We start from the raw sequence: 20330 nt of genomic DNA on the forward strand, positions 1-20330 counted from the left end.
AATTCACAATTTGATGAACATTTGAAAGGGACTGTTTCTCAAATCACTGGTTTAAAGCAGGTAGAACTCTCAGAGCTTAGAGTTTGCCCTTGGACCATCTGGTTGAGAGTAAGATATTGTAATGGAGAGAGACAGTGATTACAGTTAATTTCTAGAACTCAAGATGGGTTGACAAATTATGATGATCTATAAAGGATTGTCTCCTTGAATTACACAGCCAAGGACACAAGACTGGCCATGCTAGCTTTAGATTCATGCCTGTTTCTAAAATCACTGAAAAACTCAAACACTAATGTTAATGAATTAAGTGCTATTCAAGGTCTATGTTCTCCTGAGCATGGAGGAAGAAGTCAGAGGGTCTGCAGGGTTAGTTGCTATAATTCAACCTGTGATATTCTTTGGAAGCTACAAAAGAGGGAGTAGCGGAATGGCTGTAAAGAGACCCCATGATTGACTGATTGATTGATTTTTTATTTATTTTTATTTATTTTTGAGATGGAGTCTCACTCTGTCACCCAGGCTGGAGTGCAGTGGCGCGGTCTTGGCTCACTGCAAGCTCCGCCTCCCGGGTTCACGCCATTCTCCTGCCTCAGCCTCCCGAGTAGCTGGGACTACAGGCGCCTGCCACCATGCCCGGCTAAATTTTTTTGTATTTTTAGTAGAGACAGGGTTTCACTGTGTTAGCCAGGGTGGTCTCGATCTCCTGACCTCGTGATTCGCCTGCCTCGGCCGCCCAAAGTGCTGGGATTATAGGCATGAGCCACCACACCTGGCCCCCCATGATTTTAAGTCTTAGAAAACTTAAGGAGGATGTGAAAGATTGGCTGTATACCACAGTGTTTGAGCAAAAGATAAACAGAGACAGACAAATTGCCGTATGGTTATCTCTCTTCATTTGGAGCATAGACTGGGAGGGTAAAGAAAGGATATGTGAACTGGGCCTTGAGAGACAAATAGGAATTTAGATGTGCTACAGAGGAAGAGAATTAGCAGTTACATATTTAGAGTACTTAGGTTGCTGATTAATTAGCTCAGCCTAACATTATAAAAGAATGAGTTAATGGGACCAACAGAAGCACATGGCTAATAGAATCTAAGGTTAAGTTGACTATGCCCATTGACATACTGGAAATAAAGAACTATGCTAAATATTGTAACCAAGTTCCATATTAAGAGATTAGACTAAAAATAGTAGGCAGCTTTGGAAGTTTTAAGTAATTCTATAGCTTTCCTCTTCCATAGAGAAAGTAAGCACTCAGACCTTCCCTGATTGTAATATTTCTACTTTCTTTCTCTACTGTCACACACAGGAAGTAGAGACAAATTTTGGCTAAGGATATAATTTTTCCGCCTCAAATGATCTTGATTAGATATACATCTACCTCTTTTTCTTTGCCAAACTCTCCTACCATGTGGCTAGTAGAGAGTACTTATACAAGACTATTTTAGAAAAATCCCAAGTTGACCCAGGTTAGTTCCTACTGAGTCACATGGTAAAAGAAGACTTGTGCAATATAAAGAGAATAATTACTTTTTAGGAACAAGCAATGGGTTTTGCCAAATATATCGTTTAGAAGAGAGGAAAAAAAATTGCAACTTACAACAGGAAAATAGTTGACAAGAGTGAGGACTCTCTAGGGAGATATTTAGTAAGAGAACTAAATTACCTAGGTAACCCAGAAATAGCATGAAACTCAATGTCTTGTGGAATAGATTAAAATCTTAGTGTTAAAATGCAAATGATGAGAAAGTGTTGCACAGAAGAACTATTCTTGGTCCTGAGACTGGATGTAAGTTTCTTCCCTGAGATGGTAGAATGGACTTTCTTATGCTTCTAGAGGAGCTACTGATCTGCTTTACACATTGGCATGAAAACACCTGTGATACTGCTCTGAGAGATCAGGTGTAGAACAAGGTCTGCCATGATGCATACTTTATAGCATTTTAGTAATGATGCATGAAGAAGCAGGTAAAGGCATAACAAGATGGCAGTTGATGAAACCTACATTCAGTCTCTACTTTTCTTCTGTATTTCTACCTTGTATAGTGAACATCTTTATATAACATCTTTTAAAAGATAAATGACAATGTTAGCACCAATATTCACATAGAATATTGTTTCAGAATGTTTACAACCCTGAACAAAGGGATCCTAGAGCAAATTTCAGCATGTATTCATGGTATCTAAATGTAATCTTGCCATGCAGTTCTCAGCTATTTTGGCTTGACATGAGGTTGTATAGATTGCATACATAGGCATTTCTCACAATGATCTTTTAATAGATGCTGATTGATGGATGTGACACTGTATCCCCATTCTCTTGGGGAGAGAATGTCTTCCGCCCTGCTAATGCTTTAGAATTAGCAACTATTGTAGGCAGAGAATTAAAAAAGAATCCTTATCTGATCTTTGATCTGTGCTGGCTTGTAGTTTCTATGTCAGGGGTTAATTAACCCCCTGAAACTTTAGGGGATTTTCTCATGTCCATGGCTTGCCTTCTTTTCTAGGATCAGAGCCATTTGAAAATTAAAAGGGGAAAAAAGTCCCTTCTAAGCAATCTTCTGTTTGTCTCTATTTCTGGTCCTCTTCTCCCTTCTCCCAGATTCCTATTCCACATGTTTGTCTGATCTAAGATAAATTAGGTCCTGTCATTTAAATGGAACATCACCTTATCATTCCATTCTCAAGTTGATAACCCCATTTCAAACATTCAATTTTATTCCTTTACACAGAGAAGTATAGATTCTTTCAAAGCAATTATTAGATGTGGATTTTATTTTCAGAATCTCAATACATTTGCAGATTAAGATAATATCATATTTTAACAAAATGCATAAGTCATCAAACTCTTTACTTACCACAGTTCTTTTCATCACTGCCGTCAACACAGTCTTCATCTCCATCACATTTCCACAACAGCGTAATACAGCGACCATTTGTGCACTGGAATTGGGAGGGTTCACATTTGGCTTTTCTCCCTAGAATAAGAAGGGAACATTCAGTAAAGCAAGGATTAGTTATAGATTCAAGATACCTAATACCCATGGATGGGGACCTTCTCAGAAGGATACTGCAGACTCGGCAGGCTATGACATCCTAAGGGCCAGAGTAGGATGGATCTTCAGCCAGTGACTGACAGTAATTGCATTCTTAGCTGGGTACATGCTAAGACTAAATACTAGATTTTCAAGCCTCTTTCTCAGTGAGGTGCAGCCAAGGGACTACATTCTGACTAATGGAATGTAAACTAAAATGGTATATACAACTTTGGTAAATGTCCTTAAGAAGATAGAGGATCCATTTTCTTTCCATCTGTTCATTTCTGGTACCTGAACATTGGGCATGGTGGCTGGAACAGTGATCTCGGGCAAATGGAGCCAGACGAAAATAGAAGGAATCCAGATTGCCCAGAGACCACAAGGGGCATCATCTCTGCCTGTGGACTCATCTCTCTCATTTGTTGAAACTATGTGTGTGGCTATAATCAGCCAAGTCCTAATCCTTTAATGGCATTTCTTGTCCACATCCATACTATTATCCATTAATGATGTTTCTATTACAAGCACAGTGAAGAAGATTTAGAAGGAGCAGCAAGAATACGGTAGAAATAGAGATTTAATACATGATTCCTCCTCTTAGAAACTGAGGTCTAATTGGAAAAACACAGGTTTAAAAAACAGCTCCAAGATAAAAGCAAGAAGAAAGTATAGTTAAGAGGGAAAGGAAGATCATTTGTCATTTAAAGACGAGAGGAAAGGAAAGTGAGGTGGAGCTGAAGATGTAGACTCTATTTCTCTGAATCTGTTTTTCTATGCTTAATGTATGGATATTTAATTCACACAATGGTGTGAACTAAGACTTCTAAGTGGGACAGTTGGTGTTTTGCCCGGCACAGGCCAGCTAATGTTCAGGTGCTTCCTATCATTAGCGGTTCTGTCCTTCTGGCGGATGTGATTGCTTCAAGATAAAAGGCACAGATGTGGCCCTTAAAGCAAATATGCTGCAAATATTTGAGAAAAACAGTGGAATCATATAGTTCACGCAGATTACTTAGGGAGGGTGTCCAAGCAGAAGGCCTTCCGATTTCCTGCCACCTTTCAGCATTTGCAGCTGTGGCATGCTGGCATAAGAACTGATATTACAGAGACAAGCACAGACTGGAACTCTTGTGTTATGTGCACAATACCCTAGTTGGTCTCCCTAGTGTCAGCTACTCCCTGCTGTCTGGGAGCATTTTGTGCTTTGTGGCTCTTCCCAGGGAGATTAAAATTTGGCCCAAATCAAGGTGACCATATGGGTGTGGTTACTTCCTTGGATATTAAATATGTTGCTTTTAAAACTGCATCTATCACTCTGCTCCCATGAGTCTAATTAAGCTAGGACCCAGCTACAAAGCAGAATGGTTTCCTGCCTTCATTTCATAATACTTTTTCATTCTTCACATGTTTTATTGGTTGTAATATACTAGGGATTTAGAAGGGGAACTAGAGGAGGGTAGAGATTGTTGTCAGGAAGCATCACCTGTGTTGTTTTATACTGCTAAACCAAATCTGAGGTACCTGGTGCCTCTCCCCTCTCCCCTCATTGCCACTGGATTCTTAATATGTTTGCAATATTCTCAATGCTGAGGGTACATGTCTTGCAGTTCTATATAACCTTACTACCTTTGGGGACTGTGAAAGTGGTAAGACTCTACCTTGAGTAATCAGAAAAAGAATGATTTGTAGTCTGAGAACATAGGTATAAATATACTTGGAAAGAATAGTCAGGTTGGAGTTAAGATACAGTAAAGACTGAAAGCCTCTGATTTTTTTTAAAGGTTTTAGTTACCAAAGGTTATTAAGTCAAAATGAGACAACAACATTGACATTGATATCTACATAGTTAAAATGGAAACCTTGTAATCAGATTTGAATAGGAACTTAAAGGTCAATGTCAATTGATAGTTTCCCACCTCAGGGTTAAGGTACCTGGAAGACAACATCCTTAAGAATGAGTTTGAAGCTACAGATTTCCTAGGCACTCAGAGTGGCCTGGGATTAAATATGGGCATACAGTATCCCAAGGCTGATATTTACTCTACTATTGCCTTAAAGAGGGTCTCTGAATTTAGTTGTAATATACAAGCTATCAACAGTAATAAATTCTATTAAAATCCTAGCAGCTCTGCTCTAAGAGTCTATATTGAGGAGACTCAGGACAGGCATCAGCATTTTCTACTAAGAAAATATCCAAAGCCAAAAAGGAGTTTAATTTCTAGCTTCTCTTATCCGAGATATTTCCACTTTACTCAAGCTTCTGCCTGATCATCATAAAGCTGTGTTTTACCCTCTCTCTCTCAACCACACACACACACACACACATACACACACTCTCTCTCTCTCTCTCTCCAATAAGAAGTAGCAATAGGCATTAGGAGTACAGTGTGCTACTAAAATGTCCCTGCCTGTTTAAAAGAATGACATTGGGGTGGGGGTGGGAAGACAAGCTGGCTTTATAAAGGACTCTTTAAAGACAGGCAAATAAAGACCTTAAGCTTTATGGCTATGCCTCTTCGTTTCCTAGTTTCCTAAGCACTTCGTTTTGAGGGACTGCTACTGGGCAGAAAGTGCTCCCTAGTTCTGTTTAATTCTCTGCTTCCCACAGAGAGGGAGAGCTCAGACACTAAATCGAATGCCCAGCCCTTAGCCACCTGACTGGAACACTGTTAAGTTTCTGTTCAAGTTTTTAAAAGGTTCTACCTATCCACCTCTGGTGCTCAGCTGGGACTGCTGCTGTGCAGAGCTCTAGGAGAATTGAAAGCACCAAATGAGTTAAGAGGCTTTTGGTTTCCAAAGCTTTGGGATTATAGGATTGTGGACCTGCAGTCTATTTCCATCCATGAAAGTTAACGTCTCAAATTCAGTATTATACTTTCATAAAGGGAACAAGTTGAGCTTGAAATCATCTACACTCGAGATTCTTTTAATTCTTAGGGCTGAACTAAAGCCGATGACACCTCAAAAAATACGTTGGAAGTAGAAGTGCTAGGCACTTCTGCTCAGACAGGTGAGAAGATGGGGCAAAATGCAATTGTTAGTGGGTTCCTCAAAGCCATGAGGTTTCACAAGAATGCCGCAGGCTAGAGGGGTGGTTGAAGTGGAGGGAAAGGCCACAGTAGCAGAGGCCCTGTGTGTTCCACCTCTGCCTCTACCAAGACTTTCTTTTGAATATTGGATTTTGGTGTAAGAATTTGAAAAGGGTTCTATTAAGAAATTGTCTAGGTTTTCTTCCAGCTCTAATCCTTAGAATATCTCTGCTCCTTTGGGTGAGGGGGTTGGAAGTCACTTGTACCTACTCACTTATGTGCCTATTTAAATTTGTAATGAATGAATTCCTGGAGCGTCAAAAAATTCTCACTTTTACTGTCACTTATATAGATGGAATCAGACTATAGACTATGCACACTAACTTCAAGGACCTATTTTCCTGGGAGCCTTGCTTCTCTAAATAGTTAACTTTGCTACACAGACACATTGGCAGTTCACTGGCTCCAAGAAAAACAGGGTTCTTCTTGGTGGTGTTTGTATAAATTTATGGGGTATATGTAAAATTTTGTCACATGTATGTAATGAATCTATACTGATGAAATCCAAGGATTTAGGGTGTCTATCACGCGAGTACATTTTTGTTAACTACAGTCATTGACGTTATTTCTTCTACCTTACTGTATGTTTGTATTCTTTAACCCACTTCCTTTCATCTGCCCTCCCTTTCCCCCCACTTTTGAGTCTCTGTCATCTTTCTACCATCTACCTCCATGGAATGAAATATTTAAGCTTCCACATACGATTGAGAACATAAGACATTTGTCTTGCTGTGCCTGGCTTATTTCCCTTAGCATAATGACCTCCAATTCCATCCCCATGCTGCTGCAAATGGCATGATTTCATTCATTTTCATGGATGAATAGTATTCCATCGTGTATATGTGCCATATTTTCTTTACCCTTTCATTATTGATGGGCATTTAGGTTGATTCTGTATCTTTGTTATTGTGAATAGTGCTGCAATAAACATGCCAGTGCAGGTATCCCTTGGATATACTGATTTTTCCTTTGGGTAGATACCCAGTAGGGGGACTGCTGGATCAAATGTTAATTCCAGTTTTAGTTTTTTGGGAAATCTGCATATTGTTTTCCTTAGTGGCTGTATTAGTTTACATTCTCACCAGCAGTGTATAAGACTTCCCTTTTCTCCATATCCTCAGCAACATCTGTTGTATTTTGTCTTTTTACTAATAGCCATTCTGACTGGTATAAGATGATATGTCATTTTGGTTTTGGTTTGCATTTCTCTAATGATTAGTAATGGTAATGATTTTTTCATGTATCTGTTGGTTATTTTTATGTCCTCTTTTGAGAAATGTCTATTCATGTCCTTTCTCCACTTTTTAATGGGATTATTTTTTCCCCATTGTTTGAGTTTGTATATTCTGGATATTAGTCTCCTGTCAGATAATAGTTTGCAAATATTTTCTCCCATTCGGCAGGTTGTTCTTCACTTTGTTGATTATTTCTTTTGCTGTGCAGAAGCTTTTTAGTTTAATTAAGTCCCATTTGTCTATTTTGTTTTTGCGGCCTAAGCTTTTGAGGTCTTTTTCATAAATTCCTTGTCTAGACCAATGTCCTAGAGGGAAACTCAGGGTTTTTAATGCATATAGAAGTCAGCCGCCATTGTCTAATTTTCCCTGTAGCGGTTGACATGGAGGACTAATACATAAGCTTCAGTAAAAAACTGCATAGGCCTTCGAGTAAATACCAAGCCTTCCAAATGGACTACAAATCTCCCTATGGGGCTCCGAGCAGCACCCTGGCAGGAGCACTCCAAGATGCATGCCCAGAATATAGAGAAAGTGTCTCTGGGTACCAGGCTCAGAGCGTACTTCAACCTGCACAGAGGCTCATGCTGCCACACTGCTGGGGCCACCAGGGCCAAGCATTTACATCTCTCATGCCCTTACTCATTGCTTGAGCATATGACTGTTATTTGGTGGAATTCCTTCCGTCCATTTGTTTTGGCACTTCTGGGGCCACCAAGGGCATTTATTTTTAGTCTAGTTCACTTCTACTGCTTGCCACTTTAATGACAGTGTTTCTATTTGTAAGCTAAAACTCCTTTCAGGACAAGCAAATTTCTGAGTCAGCAAAAAAGTTTTCCTAAGGGGAGAAGGGTTTGTAAGAGGCAAAGTACCACAACAGGTGTTAAGGGAAATGTTCTGAGCTGTCAAGCACAAAGGTTGTGTTCTGGCCTTAAAGTCAGCCTCTGAAACATTGTAAGAACCAGTTCGGGCCAGGCACGGTGGCCCATGCCTGTAATCCCAGCACTTTGGGAGGCTGAGGCGGGCAGATGACCTGAGGTCAGGAGTTCAAGACCAGCCTGGTCAACATGGTGAAACCCCGTCTCTGCTAAAAATACAAAAATTAGCCAGGCATTACACACACCTGTAATCCCAGCTACTTGGGAGGCTGATGCAGGAGAATTGTTTGAACCTGGGAGGTAGAGGTTGCAGTGAGCCGAGATAGTGCCATTGCACTCCAGCCTGGGCAACAAGAGTGAAACTCCATCTCAAAAACAAACAAACAAACAGCAACAAAAAAACTAGTTCGGGGGCCACTAAAAAGTGGTGAATATGTAGGCTAATTCTTCTGAGTCATGGATATAAGTGAATTTTACAGTTCCATTGTCAGTTTTTCCATTTACATCAAATTGATCTTAAGAATCATGGATATAATCGAATCGTTTTTGTTGTTGGTCAAACATTGCTCTAAGACTTCACATCTCTTAGCTTTTAAAATTCTTAATCCTGCATAGTTGGCCCTATTATTCCTCTTTTACAGATCAGGAAACCTGCTAGAGAAGGAAAGTACAGTCACTTGTCCCAGATTGCCCTGGGCAGAGCTAGGAGTTGAACCCAGGCACTGGCTCTAGATACTGTGTTACTAAGCATCAATTTAGATTTAGCCTTGTTGTTGAGATGGAGGCCTGCTTTCCTTCCTCATTCTAAGTTTTTAAAAATGTTTCTAGAATTCCTCAGCAAGTCTTCTAAAAGGATTACAGCTTTTGGTTTTCTTGTCTAGGGTTCAAGTCAGAGGAAAGGCCCTCCATCGGATATACCTTGAAAATCGTTAGCTTCTGTGAGTGGTAAACTAAGTCAGTCGTTCTCAAGCTCCCGTGTGCATCAGAATCCCCAGGAAGACTTGTTAAAACACAGAATGCTGGGCCCCAGCCTGGATTCTGATTCAGCAGGTCTAGAACAGGGCCTAAGTTTGCATTTCTAATGAGTCAATGTTGACACATGAACTCAATTAACATTGAATTAATGTTGCCAATTTCGGTCCACACTTTGAGAACCACTGCACTAAGGTTAAGAAGCTACAGCTTCTAGCCATAATGTTAAGTGGCTCTTTCATTTTCAGGGTTGTAACATATACCAATAACAACCTCATAAGGCCTAATGTTCATCACAGGAGGGACACAGGAGATAAATGCCTCGTTTACAATACACATGATAGTAACATGTGAGTAAAGCCCTCAAAACTATTTTGCAGAAAAAATTTATTTGGGTGTCTTACTAGGCAGAGGTTCTTCTAAAATCCATCCTTCTCTCCCTGTGTAGTCTATCTTTGATTGGCCCCATTAGTTACTCTAAATCAGTACTCCAGAAATGAGCCCAAATTCTTCCCTGACATTTGGCCATCAAGCCCTGGCTATGTCCCAGCCCTCCTCTCACCTGATCTAAATTTAAATCTCTTGTTCCTTTGCCTCCAGGCTCCACATTCTCTACCCATATCAAGCAACCTAGTGATTCAAGCAACCTAGAATAGCCAAGAATGGGATCATTTCTCGGCTTACCACTATCTCTAGGATTAAGTTCCCTACTAATTTCCTCAGACTTTTCCCTATTGGTCACCACCCACCATCTGCTATACGGGCTGAGCTAAGAGCTCAAAGGGGACCCACTCACTTCCCCATGGCTTTGCCCTTCCTCATGGCTGCTTTGTCTCAGTTTGTTCATGTTGCCCTTGTCCACCCATTCACCAGAAGTGGGCTCAGATTGTATGTCTTGAATGAGGCCTCAATGCCTTTTTTGGAAAAACTAGGTATGGTCTGGCTGCTTTCTCATAATAGTCCCTGTCACAGAGCCATCACCCAAGGAGATGAGTTCAGCTACCATTTTTCACCTTTAGACACAGAGATCCCCTAAGGCATGGCTTGCAGTTTACATTTGTAACTCAGGACCTGGTGCCTGACATCCTATATTCTCTAGGCACTAGTTGGTAGTCTTGGGTGCATGAGTTGATTTATTAGTTTACTAATAAAGCTGGTCTGAACTAAAAACTTTTGTCAAAAACATTTCCCCCAGCTTTTTCAGAACTTGAAACCAAGTGTGACTGGTTGTTTTACTAGCTAGAATACTTTGAAAGACTCTAGGTTATAAAGGTCCCTGTTCCCTAGGCCTATGAGGGTACCTTCACCTCATCTTTGTAGCAATTTTTTTTTTTTTTTTTTGAGATGGAGTCTCGCACTGTAGCCCAGGCTGGAGTGCAGTGGCGCTGTCTCGGCTCACTGAAACCTCTGCCACCCGGGTTCAAGTGATTCTCCTGCCTCAGCCTCCTGAGTAGCTGGGATTACAGGCTCGCACCACCACACCCAGCTAATTTTTTTGTATTTTTAGTAGAGATGGGCTTTCACTATGTTGGCCAGGCTGGTCTCGAACTCCTGACCTCGTGATCTGCCCGCCTCGGCCTCCCAAAGCACTGGGATTATAGGTTTGAGCCACCGCGCCCGGCCTCTTTGTTGCAATTTATCATTTAAAAACAGTGCATTTTCACACACTTGTCTGTCAGAATGAGTGTGTCCCTTTGGGTGTGTTGGCTTCATTTCCATGTGAAAAGGGAGGTTCCAACACCTGAGAAGGTTAGCAGCGGCTAACTGGTAAAGTTGAGTTTGATATATCAGACCCAGATTTTACTTCTGACATGTTTTAATGCTCTTTGGTAATACTGGCAGTAATCCATTGTTGCTTTAATCATATCACTTTTGTAGGATTATTGGCAGATATAGAATTATTTCTGGCTTTTTGAAATTAAAGTCTAAGTTCTTGGTAATTTTAGGGAAACTTCATAAGCTAGCACCCAGATAGCATATGGAAATTCCAGCAATCTTCAGCTGCTATCTGCCTCTTTTACGATTAAGTCTTAAACACTGGATCTGCTCACTCCTCTTCAGAGCTTCTATTCCAAGCGGTCTTTGGCTGTTTCCTGCTTTGATTCCCCTACTAGACTAAGTGCCACAAAGGAAGGAGCCAGTGCTGTGGTCACTCTGTCCCCATGCCTGGTGCCATATGGTAGGTACTCAGTAGATGTACATTAAGTGGTTTCAAGAAGATGCACAAAGATGACCAATATCAATCTGCAACCTACTTAGTGAACATATAGATCAGTTAATACCTCAGATCTGGGGAAGTCTTTCTTAAGAAAATGAAAGATTAGAGGCAGTCTATAAAATAGAAAGCCTGTTTACTCACAGCATGTGGGAGAACTATTAAGTTCTAACATGTGATGTAACTCACAAATGCTGTCTATCGCCGAGGCTTTGTTATGTCCCTTGGTTGGCAAATTGCAAGCCCCCCATCCCCACCACCTCGTCTACATACATAAAGGCTACCCAGATGGCCCCCAAGTTGGCAAAATCAGCTGCTCTAGCCAGAGGCTCCATCTTATAGTTTCCAGCATCTCTAAACTACAAAGTAGGCAAAGGATCTCTAAGCAAGCATTGAAACATTTCTAACAGAATCTCCACACTTACTCTCACAGGACCTAGCAGGCATTCTCTTGCTTAGAGACTCAAAATAACTATTGGGCCCAAGCTTTCCTAGGAGACTTCACTCAAGGGGAAAAGTATGCTAAATTTATGGTCCAGGTTGAGCATCCCTAATCCGCAATCTGAGATGCTCCAAAATCCAAAACTTTGAGTGCTGACATGATGCCGTAAGTGTGGAAATTCCACACCTGACATCACGTGACAAGTTGCAGTCAAAACTTTGTTTCTTGTATAAAATCATTAAGAATAGTTTATAAAATTACCTTCAGGCTATGTGTATAAGGTGTATGTGAAATATAAACGAATTTCATGTTTAGACTTGGGTCCCATCCCCAAGATACCTTATTATGTATGTGTGAATGTCCCAAAATCTGAAAAAATCTAAACTCTGTGGAACCCTTCTGGTTTCAAGTATTTCAGATAAAGGACACTTAACCTGTGTTATCACCTGCCATCTCATTTGGTTCCTGCAGTGCAGTTAGTGTACTTAACTAAGTGGTATTAACAGTGTTTAGAGTTTTTGTTGCAAGCCAATAGAAGAACTTAGCAAAGAGACACTGATTTAGTTTGAAAAATGCAGACAGTAAAATTGAGATGATTTTTACTTAAAAGCCAGATTCTCCTATAGCTAGGTTAGACTCTGCCCCAACTCTTCAGAAAAACTATCAGTCCTCAGATTTTCTAGCCCAAAACTCTTTAGGTGGCAGAAAAAATTGTCCCTGGACTACTTACTTCTACTTAACAAGTATATCTCGCCCATAACCTCAGCAGACAGTATTTTTGGACTGTTTGCCTTGAAAGTAGTCTATCACTCTGTTGTCCAAGTATTCTTTTGAGATTAAATTAGTAGGGACCAAACTAAGCAATTTTGAATTTATCAACAAACCATGTAGAGGGCAGTTGTATTAGCCACCACAAGGAGCTCCCTAAGGCAGGTACATTTACAATGAACATCATTATAGACCTCATCAAGCCCTTTAATACATTTAATTTCTTATAGGCTAGTATGTGAAGGTGGTTTTCCAAATGAAAGTCAGTATCCAAAGTGAATGCAATCATTACTTTAAGTCATGTAGGCAACTGCCTTGTCTTAAACACTTTTCCCTGCACCGAAAAGAACAAATTTACATTCTGTGAGAAATAGAATATGGGCTAGATATTTAAAATGAATTAGCTGTATTTCTATGCTGTGTGCTAAGTCTTCAAGGTTTGGGATCAAAACCCGAAGCCATACGGCTGGGTACTATCTGTTCCCTTGATCTTATGGTCATGTTCTACTCTAGGAGTTCTTGTTAAGTCTTATCGGTTTGATACCCCTCCTGGAGCAGAAGGGGCTTGTAACAACTTTTTTCCTCTTCCAAAACTGTAATGAAACTACTCAAGTCAAGTTTATGGTTATTCAGTTTTATGACAGGTAGAGACACTTGGATCAGGTCTTCACTTCTTTTGAGCATGGAGACTGTCACCTTTGCTAGCAATGTTTAGTGTTAAATAGCAGTCTATTGTACTAAAGTCTTAATATTTGGCAGCTCTACTTGACCTTTATACATGCTTTAAGTATCTGGGGACTCAGGCCATAAAAGCAAACAATCAAAATGACACAGGACAGGCACTATAGGTAAATGCCACATAAAGTGGGCAAGAGGGTGATTCAGGGAACAAAGCTACACTAGATTTCATGAAGCTGTTACTGCCAAGGAGGGCTTGGCTGGTGACCTTCCTTTACGCAGTCCCTGCTCACATGAGTGATCAGTCTTTGATAAGGGTTACTATCATTGTCATACCTTCATTGGTGCTATCTGGATGAGCCAAGTTTACTTTCCGTGCCAACCAGTTTCCTACCTCCAGGTCTATTACTACCACCAGTACCACCAACCCACTTCTCACAATGAGGGAATTTTCTTTCTACTCTTAGGCTAGTTGCTAGCCATATATGAATAGCTCTCAAAAAACCTTGGTTCTTTTAGACTCTGGCCTTAAAGAATATATCATACCACAGATCTTAATCTTGACTACTTAGGCTGGAGGAAAATGTCCTAGAACCCCCAGGAATTGTGCAATCAGGTATACCAACTTCTCGTTAGCCTTAAGTTCCTTGCCAGAGTCTCAGTGCTCACCTGTCTTGTCCAGGAGTATTGTGGAACAGCACCATGTGCCAGTGGACAGAAGGGGTATGTGTAGAAGCTCCAGGGTAGAAAGTCAGCCCACATGCCCTGAGACTTTGAACTTAAGACAGATGCCAGTTGGGGTTGGTTTAGGGTCAATACCTGCCTCAGCCCAAATTTCCTCCAGTTCTGGAAGAATCTGCTTCCTCTCCTTTGAAGAATTTGTTTTTCCATTGTTCATGGCATGTCAAATATTTCACACGTGACAAAGTGAAAAGGATCCTCACCTGCCTAATACAAGGTGAACATCTGGCTTTGACTAACTCATGTCAGTAGTTTAGGTGCATTCCTAGCATTCTATAAGGTAAAGTTAACCTCTAGTGGAAGGGACATGCAGCAAAAACGAAACTTTTCTCTCACCTTCCTGGATAATTGTCCCTCCTTCTGGTATACCTTAGTGTTTTGAAATGTTACAAAAGGCATAATGCAAGTCATGGCACTATACTGAGAAATCGTTTAATAAGTTAGTATTACTCATCTATTAATGATTAATGCTAGCGTTTGGAAACTCTTGTAAGCAGAGCTTCTCTAGGCTCTCAGGCTTGTTACACATCAGATTCCATGTTCACTACACATTCGTCCTCTTCAAAGAGTCCAGGCAGGGGAAGGCATTTGAGAGAACAGCCCATAAGAGCCTGTGGAGTCTCCTACTTTCCATTGAAAATAACACTTCCCATGCTGCTCACTTAAGAGTCCGCGGAACCATGTGACCAACCTAAACGTGATCGCACCGCTAACCAATCGCAGAGGGCAGAAAGGCCAGTCCCAGTTCACACGCTCCGGACAGTGGCAACCAAAGGGCAGGGGCATTCGGAGACGTAAAAACCCCAGGCATTGCCCGACAGTCTCCTTGACCACATACTTTAAAGTTCGCTCTCACTTCAGGAGCACGTGACTGCAGGCAGGCAGGGCCCCTTAAGCCACCTGGCGACGGGAGCTAGGGACTCTGGAATGGGTGTTAAGGGCCTGGGCGGCTTTCAGTCCCAATTCCCTGCAGCTGGCAAGCAAGCCCCTTGGCGTCACATCTGAAGACCACTTCGGGGACGCGCTAGGATTCTGACTGAGTCCTCTTAGAAAGGCTTCCTGTCGCTTGTCCAGGAAAGTTATGAGGCCCCAAGTGGGAACGTGGCTGAAGACCAGGCAGGGCCCCCAAGCCCCTGCGGCAGACTCTAGGGACCCGACAGTAGTCACCACCGCCCTTCCCAACAAGACAGGGCCACACACTCGCTCTCGCGCTGCTCCTTTGATCTATTGTTTAGAATGAAGGCTAATTACAGTCACTAGCCTAGGACTCAATTCCTCTCGAGGAAACGTCACCGGGAAGGAGGATCAGCAAACTAACCTGATTAAGTCTTCCTTCCACTCCCCCTCCGCGTTCAGCTACACGAGAGACCCGAGAGGTTTCCAAATGCCGCCCGAGGCGTGGAAAAGGGAGAGGAGAAACACCCAGAGGAGAGTCCTGCGTAAAGCCCCGCTCCTCCCCTACCCCGCACGCCGGAGAGGCGGCCCCGCGCCGGGGGAGTCGCAGTCTGGGTGCGCAGGCTGCGCACTGCCCTCGGCTCCGCGGAGCCTCCCGGCTGCCGCCCACCGAACGTGCGCCAGCTCACGGCCGCCGGAAAACTCTGAACCCCGGCCGGCACCTGGCGCTCCGCGTCCCCGGAGGCGCTCACCTTCTCCCACCGTCCGCTCCCACAGTCCCTGAGGTCCGAGGGGTGCGCCCGAGGCTGCTGCACACGTCTTGGCCCTCTACCTCCTTCCTAACACTCCGCCTGGCAGAGGAGGCAGAACCATTGTTCAATGCTCAGAAGCCTACATACCTCAGCCCCTGTCAAGAGGGCGAGAAACGAGGCAAAGCAGCGGCTTTGGGGGAGGCGGTGTGAGGGATCGAAGACTAGTTCAGGCGAGGCGTCAGGACACCCCAAACCCCACTATTCCCCAAGCCCGGCTCCCTTTAGCCTCGGCGCTGACAGCTCAGAGGCGCCACCACGGCGGGGAGGGAGAGAAGGCGAGGAGAACCGAGAGGCGCCTCCTAGGAGGCGGGTAGGCAAACGGAGACCTGCGCCTCGGGGTCTCCCGGTGCCCCGGCTGGGTCCCGCCCGCCGGCGGAGGGGCGCGTCCTCACTCACCGGTTCCGGTGGCGCCGCTCTCCCGGGGCGCCCAGCACAGCGCGAGCAGCAGCCAGAGCGCCCAGAGCGCGGACGTGCCCATGGTGCCCGCCTGGATGGTGCCGCCGCCGCCGCCGCCGCCGCCGTTCGCTCCGCACAACAAGTTACCAGCCCTTCCGAAAGGAGGAAGAAGGTGGGGGCGGGGAGGGGAAAGGGGGAGAAGGAGGGGGAAGGAGTTAGGGGGGGAAGGGAGCGGGGAAGAAGAGGGCACCCCCTCCCCTACAACTTGCACAATCTCCTCCCCACCAACCAACCCACCCACCCACCCACCTCCCCGGGCTGCAGCAGCAATGCAAGCCGAGCCTGCGGGCAGAAAATAATGCAGGCGCTGCAGAGGAGGGGAGGCAAGGGGAGAGGAGGGAAGGGAGAGGGGGTGGGGAGCCGAGAGCAGAAGAGAGGGCAGAACAGAGAGGAGCCGGTAGCGGAGCACCCACACCGGCGGCGGCTGGAGAGCGGGGTGAGGAGCGGGGAGGGGGCAGGAGGGGGAGTGGTCAACGGGAGGCGCGGCGGGCGGGCGAGAGCGCGGCGGCTTCAGCCCTCCTTTCCCTCGACGCGCTCCTCTTACACGCGCCGGGCAGCCGGGTGCCCGCGCGGGGAGTGTGCGAGTGTGAGCGTGCGTGAGTGACCGTGGTCGTGGTCGTGGCTGCCGCCGCCGCCACCCGAACTGCTCTAGGGGCCCGGCTGCTCCGCGCGTTCGCCTGGGGCTCACGGGGGCCCGGGGCGGCCGCTGGTTGGCTCGCGCACCGCCCTCGCCTCCAATCCCCGGTGCCTGTCCTAATTTCCTGATCCAGGGAACCTGCCGCCGCAGCAGCTGTGCGCTCCCTACAGTCATTACTGTACCCTCCCGGCAGCCTCCAGCAGAACATGCAGCAGCAGCAGCAGTTAGCGCTGATGCAACTATCGTTGCTATTGCCACCGCCTCCCCATTAACGGGGCGTGCACCTGGGGGTACTTGCAGTTTCCAGGGGCAACAAGCATCTCTCTACCACCCTCTCCTGCGCCCCTGAGAGAGGCTGGTAGGTAGCATCTTCTTCGGGCCTCCTCTATCCACTCAGAAAGTGATGAAGCGGAGGGGCTCCAAACGTTTGGGCTGCTCAAATGTGGGGTTTGGGATGCCGGTCTCAATCGCACGCTGAGATGCCATTTTGCTAAAAACTAAATGTGTCTTTAAGTGAGAGATTGTGTATGTTTGAAAGAGAGTGCGCGCGGTTGTGGCTGGTCCTCTGTAATAGAACAAGACTGAAATAACCCAGCCTGGGATGAGGAGAAGGGAAATTGCTAGCGCAGCTTTGCATTTGCTCATCAACGATTATAGTTAATTGCTAATTGCACAAAATGATAGTTTGAGGGCCTGTAATTAAAAGCTTAACCTTTTCTTGTTTGGAAGAGAGGGGCCCCATACGTTTATTCCTCTTGATATACTTTGTAACATTCAGTTACAAGAATCGAGGAAAGAATAAAGGAAGCAAAGACAAGACTCCTAGAAAGGGTTGATTCTTCTTTTGTGCCTGACAGTACCTGAGTCTATAATTTGCTTTTTGTGTACTTCAGTTTTCTTGCACACTTAGCCCTGGTTGAGGTGCATTGTCTGCTGTGGTCTGTTAAGCATCTAACCAGAGTGGGAGGGCACATCGAGCGATTTCACTTTCTTAAATAAAAGGTTTTTGGTATTTTTAAAAAGTTGTTTTTATCTTAATTCAAACTTGGAAGTTTTCAATAATATCATATTCTGACTCTATTCTGTTGGTGATCTGAAGAGCAGCGGGCACTGCCTCACTGTCTTCTCCTTGCCCTGGTTCTCCTGGAAATTTGTCAAGGCTAGCAATCAGAGGAGATGTTTATTAGGAACTTACTATATCCAGGAGACACACAGGAGAGGAAAATTCCAGTCAGGATAGGTTTCCATGGGCCAAAGATATCCTGATTGTGACTGCTAAGCATGAAAGGGCTTATCTCTAGGTATGGATGGTATCTTGCACTATAGCTCGTTTTGAATGCTATTTTGCCCGCCCTGTGGTTACATAGTTGATACAAACTGCAGCAGCCACACAGGTTGCATGTGAAACAACTAAAATTTGTTTGTATGACATTTAGTAGTGAAGATGCATGCCGGTGTTATTCACCTAATGTCATTGAGATGCGATAGGAAAACCTTAGTGCATGATGTCTTTCATATTCTCAGGGTTCTGAAATGCCATCTGATGAGCTATTGCTTTACAGAAGAGGAAAGGAGTAGAAGGGATGGGTGGAATCAATACAAAAAGAGGCAGCATTAATAAACAGTCATATGACTTGTTTTTAATACTTTACTCAGAGATATAGGTATACTACAAGCTATACATTGATATGGTATAATAAGACTTAACTTTGAAAAACGTGTGTGAGTACTTTCTAATTCTCCAAGGGATATAAATAAACTTTCAGTGAACTTAGCTGCAGCTCTGTGTTCAATCCTGTAGCTTTTTTGTTGACTCAAAAGAAAGCATAACTTTTGGCTCCATCTCTGATTGACTGTGTAACTTGGGAAAAATCACTGTGCCTCTCTGTGTCTGCCTTTTGGCCTGTAAACTGAAAAGAAAGCCAACCCACATTATATCAAAGTGCTCCGTGGCCTCAAGGACCAGCTCTCTGCAAGGTGTTGTTTATTAGAAAAAAAAGGTTGTATGGAGAAATTCAATGGATTATGATAGAAAGTAGCTAATAACTAAAAAGATAAATTGATGATAAGTGGATATTGAAGTGGTTGAACTAACAGAGCTAATTGATCATAAGTGGAGACTGAAATGGTTGAACTAACTGGGTTCAGAGTTGACACTGCTGGATTCCCGATGCCTTCAGGTAAATGCAGAGGTAATCCCATTCACTCCTACAATCCACCACATTCATTTATTTGTTGAAGCAACACATACTGAGCATCCCTGGCTAGCGGGCACTGTGCAAAGTAATGGGCATACAGAAGTGCTTATCTAGGAAGCTCAGCATCTGGTAGGGGAGGCAGGCAAGTGGGCAACTGTAGTACCCTATGTATAGCACTCTGATTAAGAGATGCTTAAAGTGCTATAAGATTGCAAGGAAGAAGCAGCTATTCTGGCTGCAGGATGAAGGTATCAGAAAAGGCTTCACAGAGCGTTTGTCTCTGAGCTTTTTTCATAATTTTTACCCAGTAATCTGAATTCTCCCTACTTCTGGACACATGGTAGGATTGGACGTCCTGGCCCCCTTATGGTTGGATGGGGTCGAAAGACTAACTTTGGCTAATTATTTGTGAGCCTAAGTTACAGGGTGCCACTTTCAGACTGGAGCATTTAATTGCTTATGTGAAACCCTCTTTTTGTGTCTGCGTGGTGACAAGAAATGTTTAAGAGGTGGCTGCTGCATTAGCCCAGGTCTCTGAGTGATTAGATTCATTTAGAACTACCCATGTGAGTAGTTCCCTGCTGTCTATGTGTCTTTAGCACTGGTCACATAGAGTAGAGGTTAGCAAACTAGGGCTCATGGGCCAAGTCTAGCCAGTCACCTGTTTTTGTATGGCCTACAAATAAGAGTGATCTTTACATTTAAAAAGAGTTTTACAAAGAAGAGGAATAGTGTGCAACAGAGACTGTATGTTGCTCACAAAGCCTAAAATATTTACCATCTAGCCCTTTAGAAAAAAAAAAATCAAACAAACTTGCCAACCCCTGACATAGAACGGGTGAGAGAGCAGTAAATCTTTGTCATCTTCATCTACTGAGATTTTGTTACCTCAGCATAACCTAGTGTTAACCTGACTGATACACCAGGGGAAGAGGGAAGGAAAACCATGGTGAGCAGAGGGCACAAAGGCAAAAGAGCAGTATATATTCAAGGCAATGGAAGGGATTCAGGGTGATTCAAGGGTGGGGTTCAAATGGACTAACAATGTGAAGTAAGGCTGAAGAAGAAAGGCAAGGACTGGATTAGCTGGAGTCTAGGATGTCATGCTAAGGCTTTGGATTTTATCCTGTGAACCATAGTAAGGACTTGTGATAGATTTTGATCAGAGGCCTGACATCCAGTTTCTTTCACTGTGACAATGGTATGGAAAGCAACTTGTTTAGGGTGTGGGATAGGGTTAGACTAGAGGAAGAAACATTAGTTAGAGGCCCCAGTAGTG

At 43.8% G+C, this 20330-nt stretch overlaps 1 protein-coding gene across 4 annotated transcripts in view; it reads right to left on the reverse strand.

Moving 5' to 3' along the window:
* Positions 1-17084, reverse strand: part of VLDLR (very low density lipoprotein receptor) — a 33151-nt gene extending 16067 nt beyond the window's left edge. For 2 of the 4 annotated variants that reach the window (XM_004047751.5, XM_004047752.5), the window contains exons 1-2: positions 16157-17084; positions 2860-2979 (exon numbers count right to left, since the gene is read on the reverse strand). In XM_004047751.5, coding sequence (XP_004047799.4) covers positions 2860-2979; positions 16157-17027 — 991 coding nt within the window. In that variant the 5' untranslated portion in view covers positions 17028-17084. The remainder of the gene's footprint in view (positions 1-2859; positions 2980-16156) is intronic. The other 2 variants (XM_019034129.4, XM_019034128.4) reach the window with 2 other exon arrangements.
* Positions 17085-20330: the final 3246 nt, after the last annotated feature.

The sequence above is a fragment of the Gorilla gorilla genome, chromosome 13, assembly GCF_029281585.2.
Source record: "Gorilla gorilla gorilla isolate KB3781 chromosome 13, NHGRI_mGorGor1-v2.1_pri, whole genome shotgun sequence".
NCBI classification, from domain to species: Eukaryota; Metazoa; Chordata; class Mammalia; order Primates; family Hominidae; genus Gorilla; species Gorilla gorilla.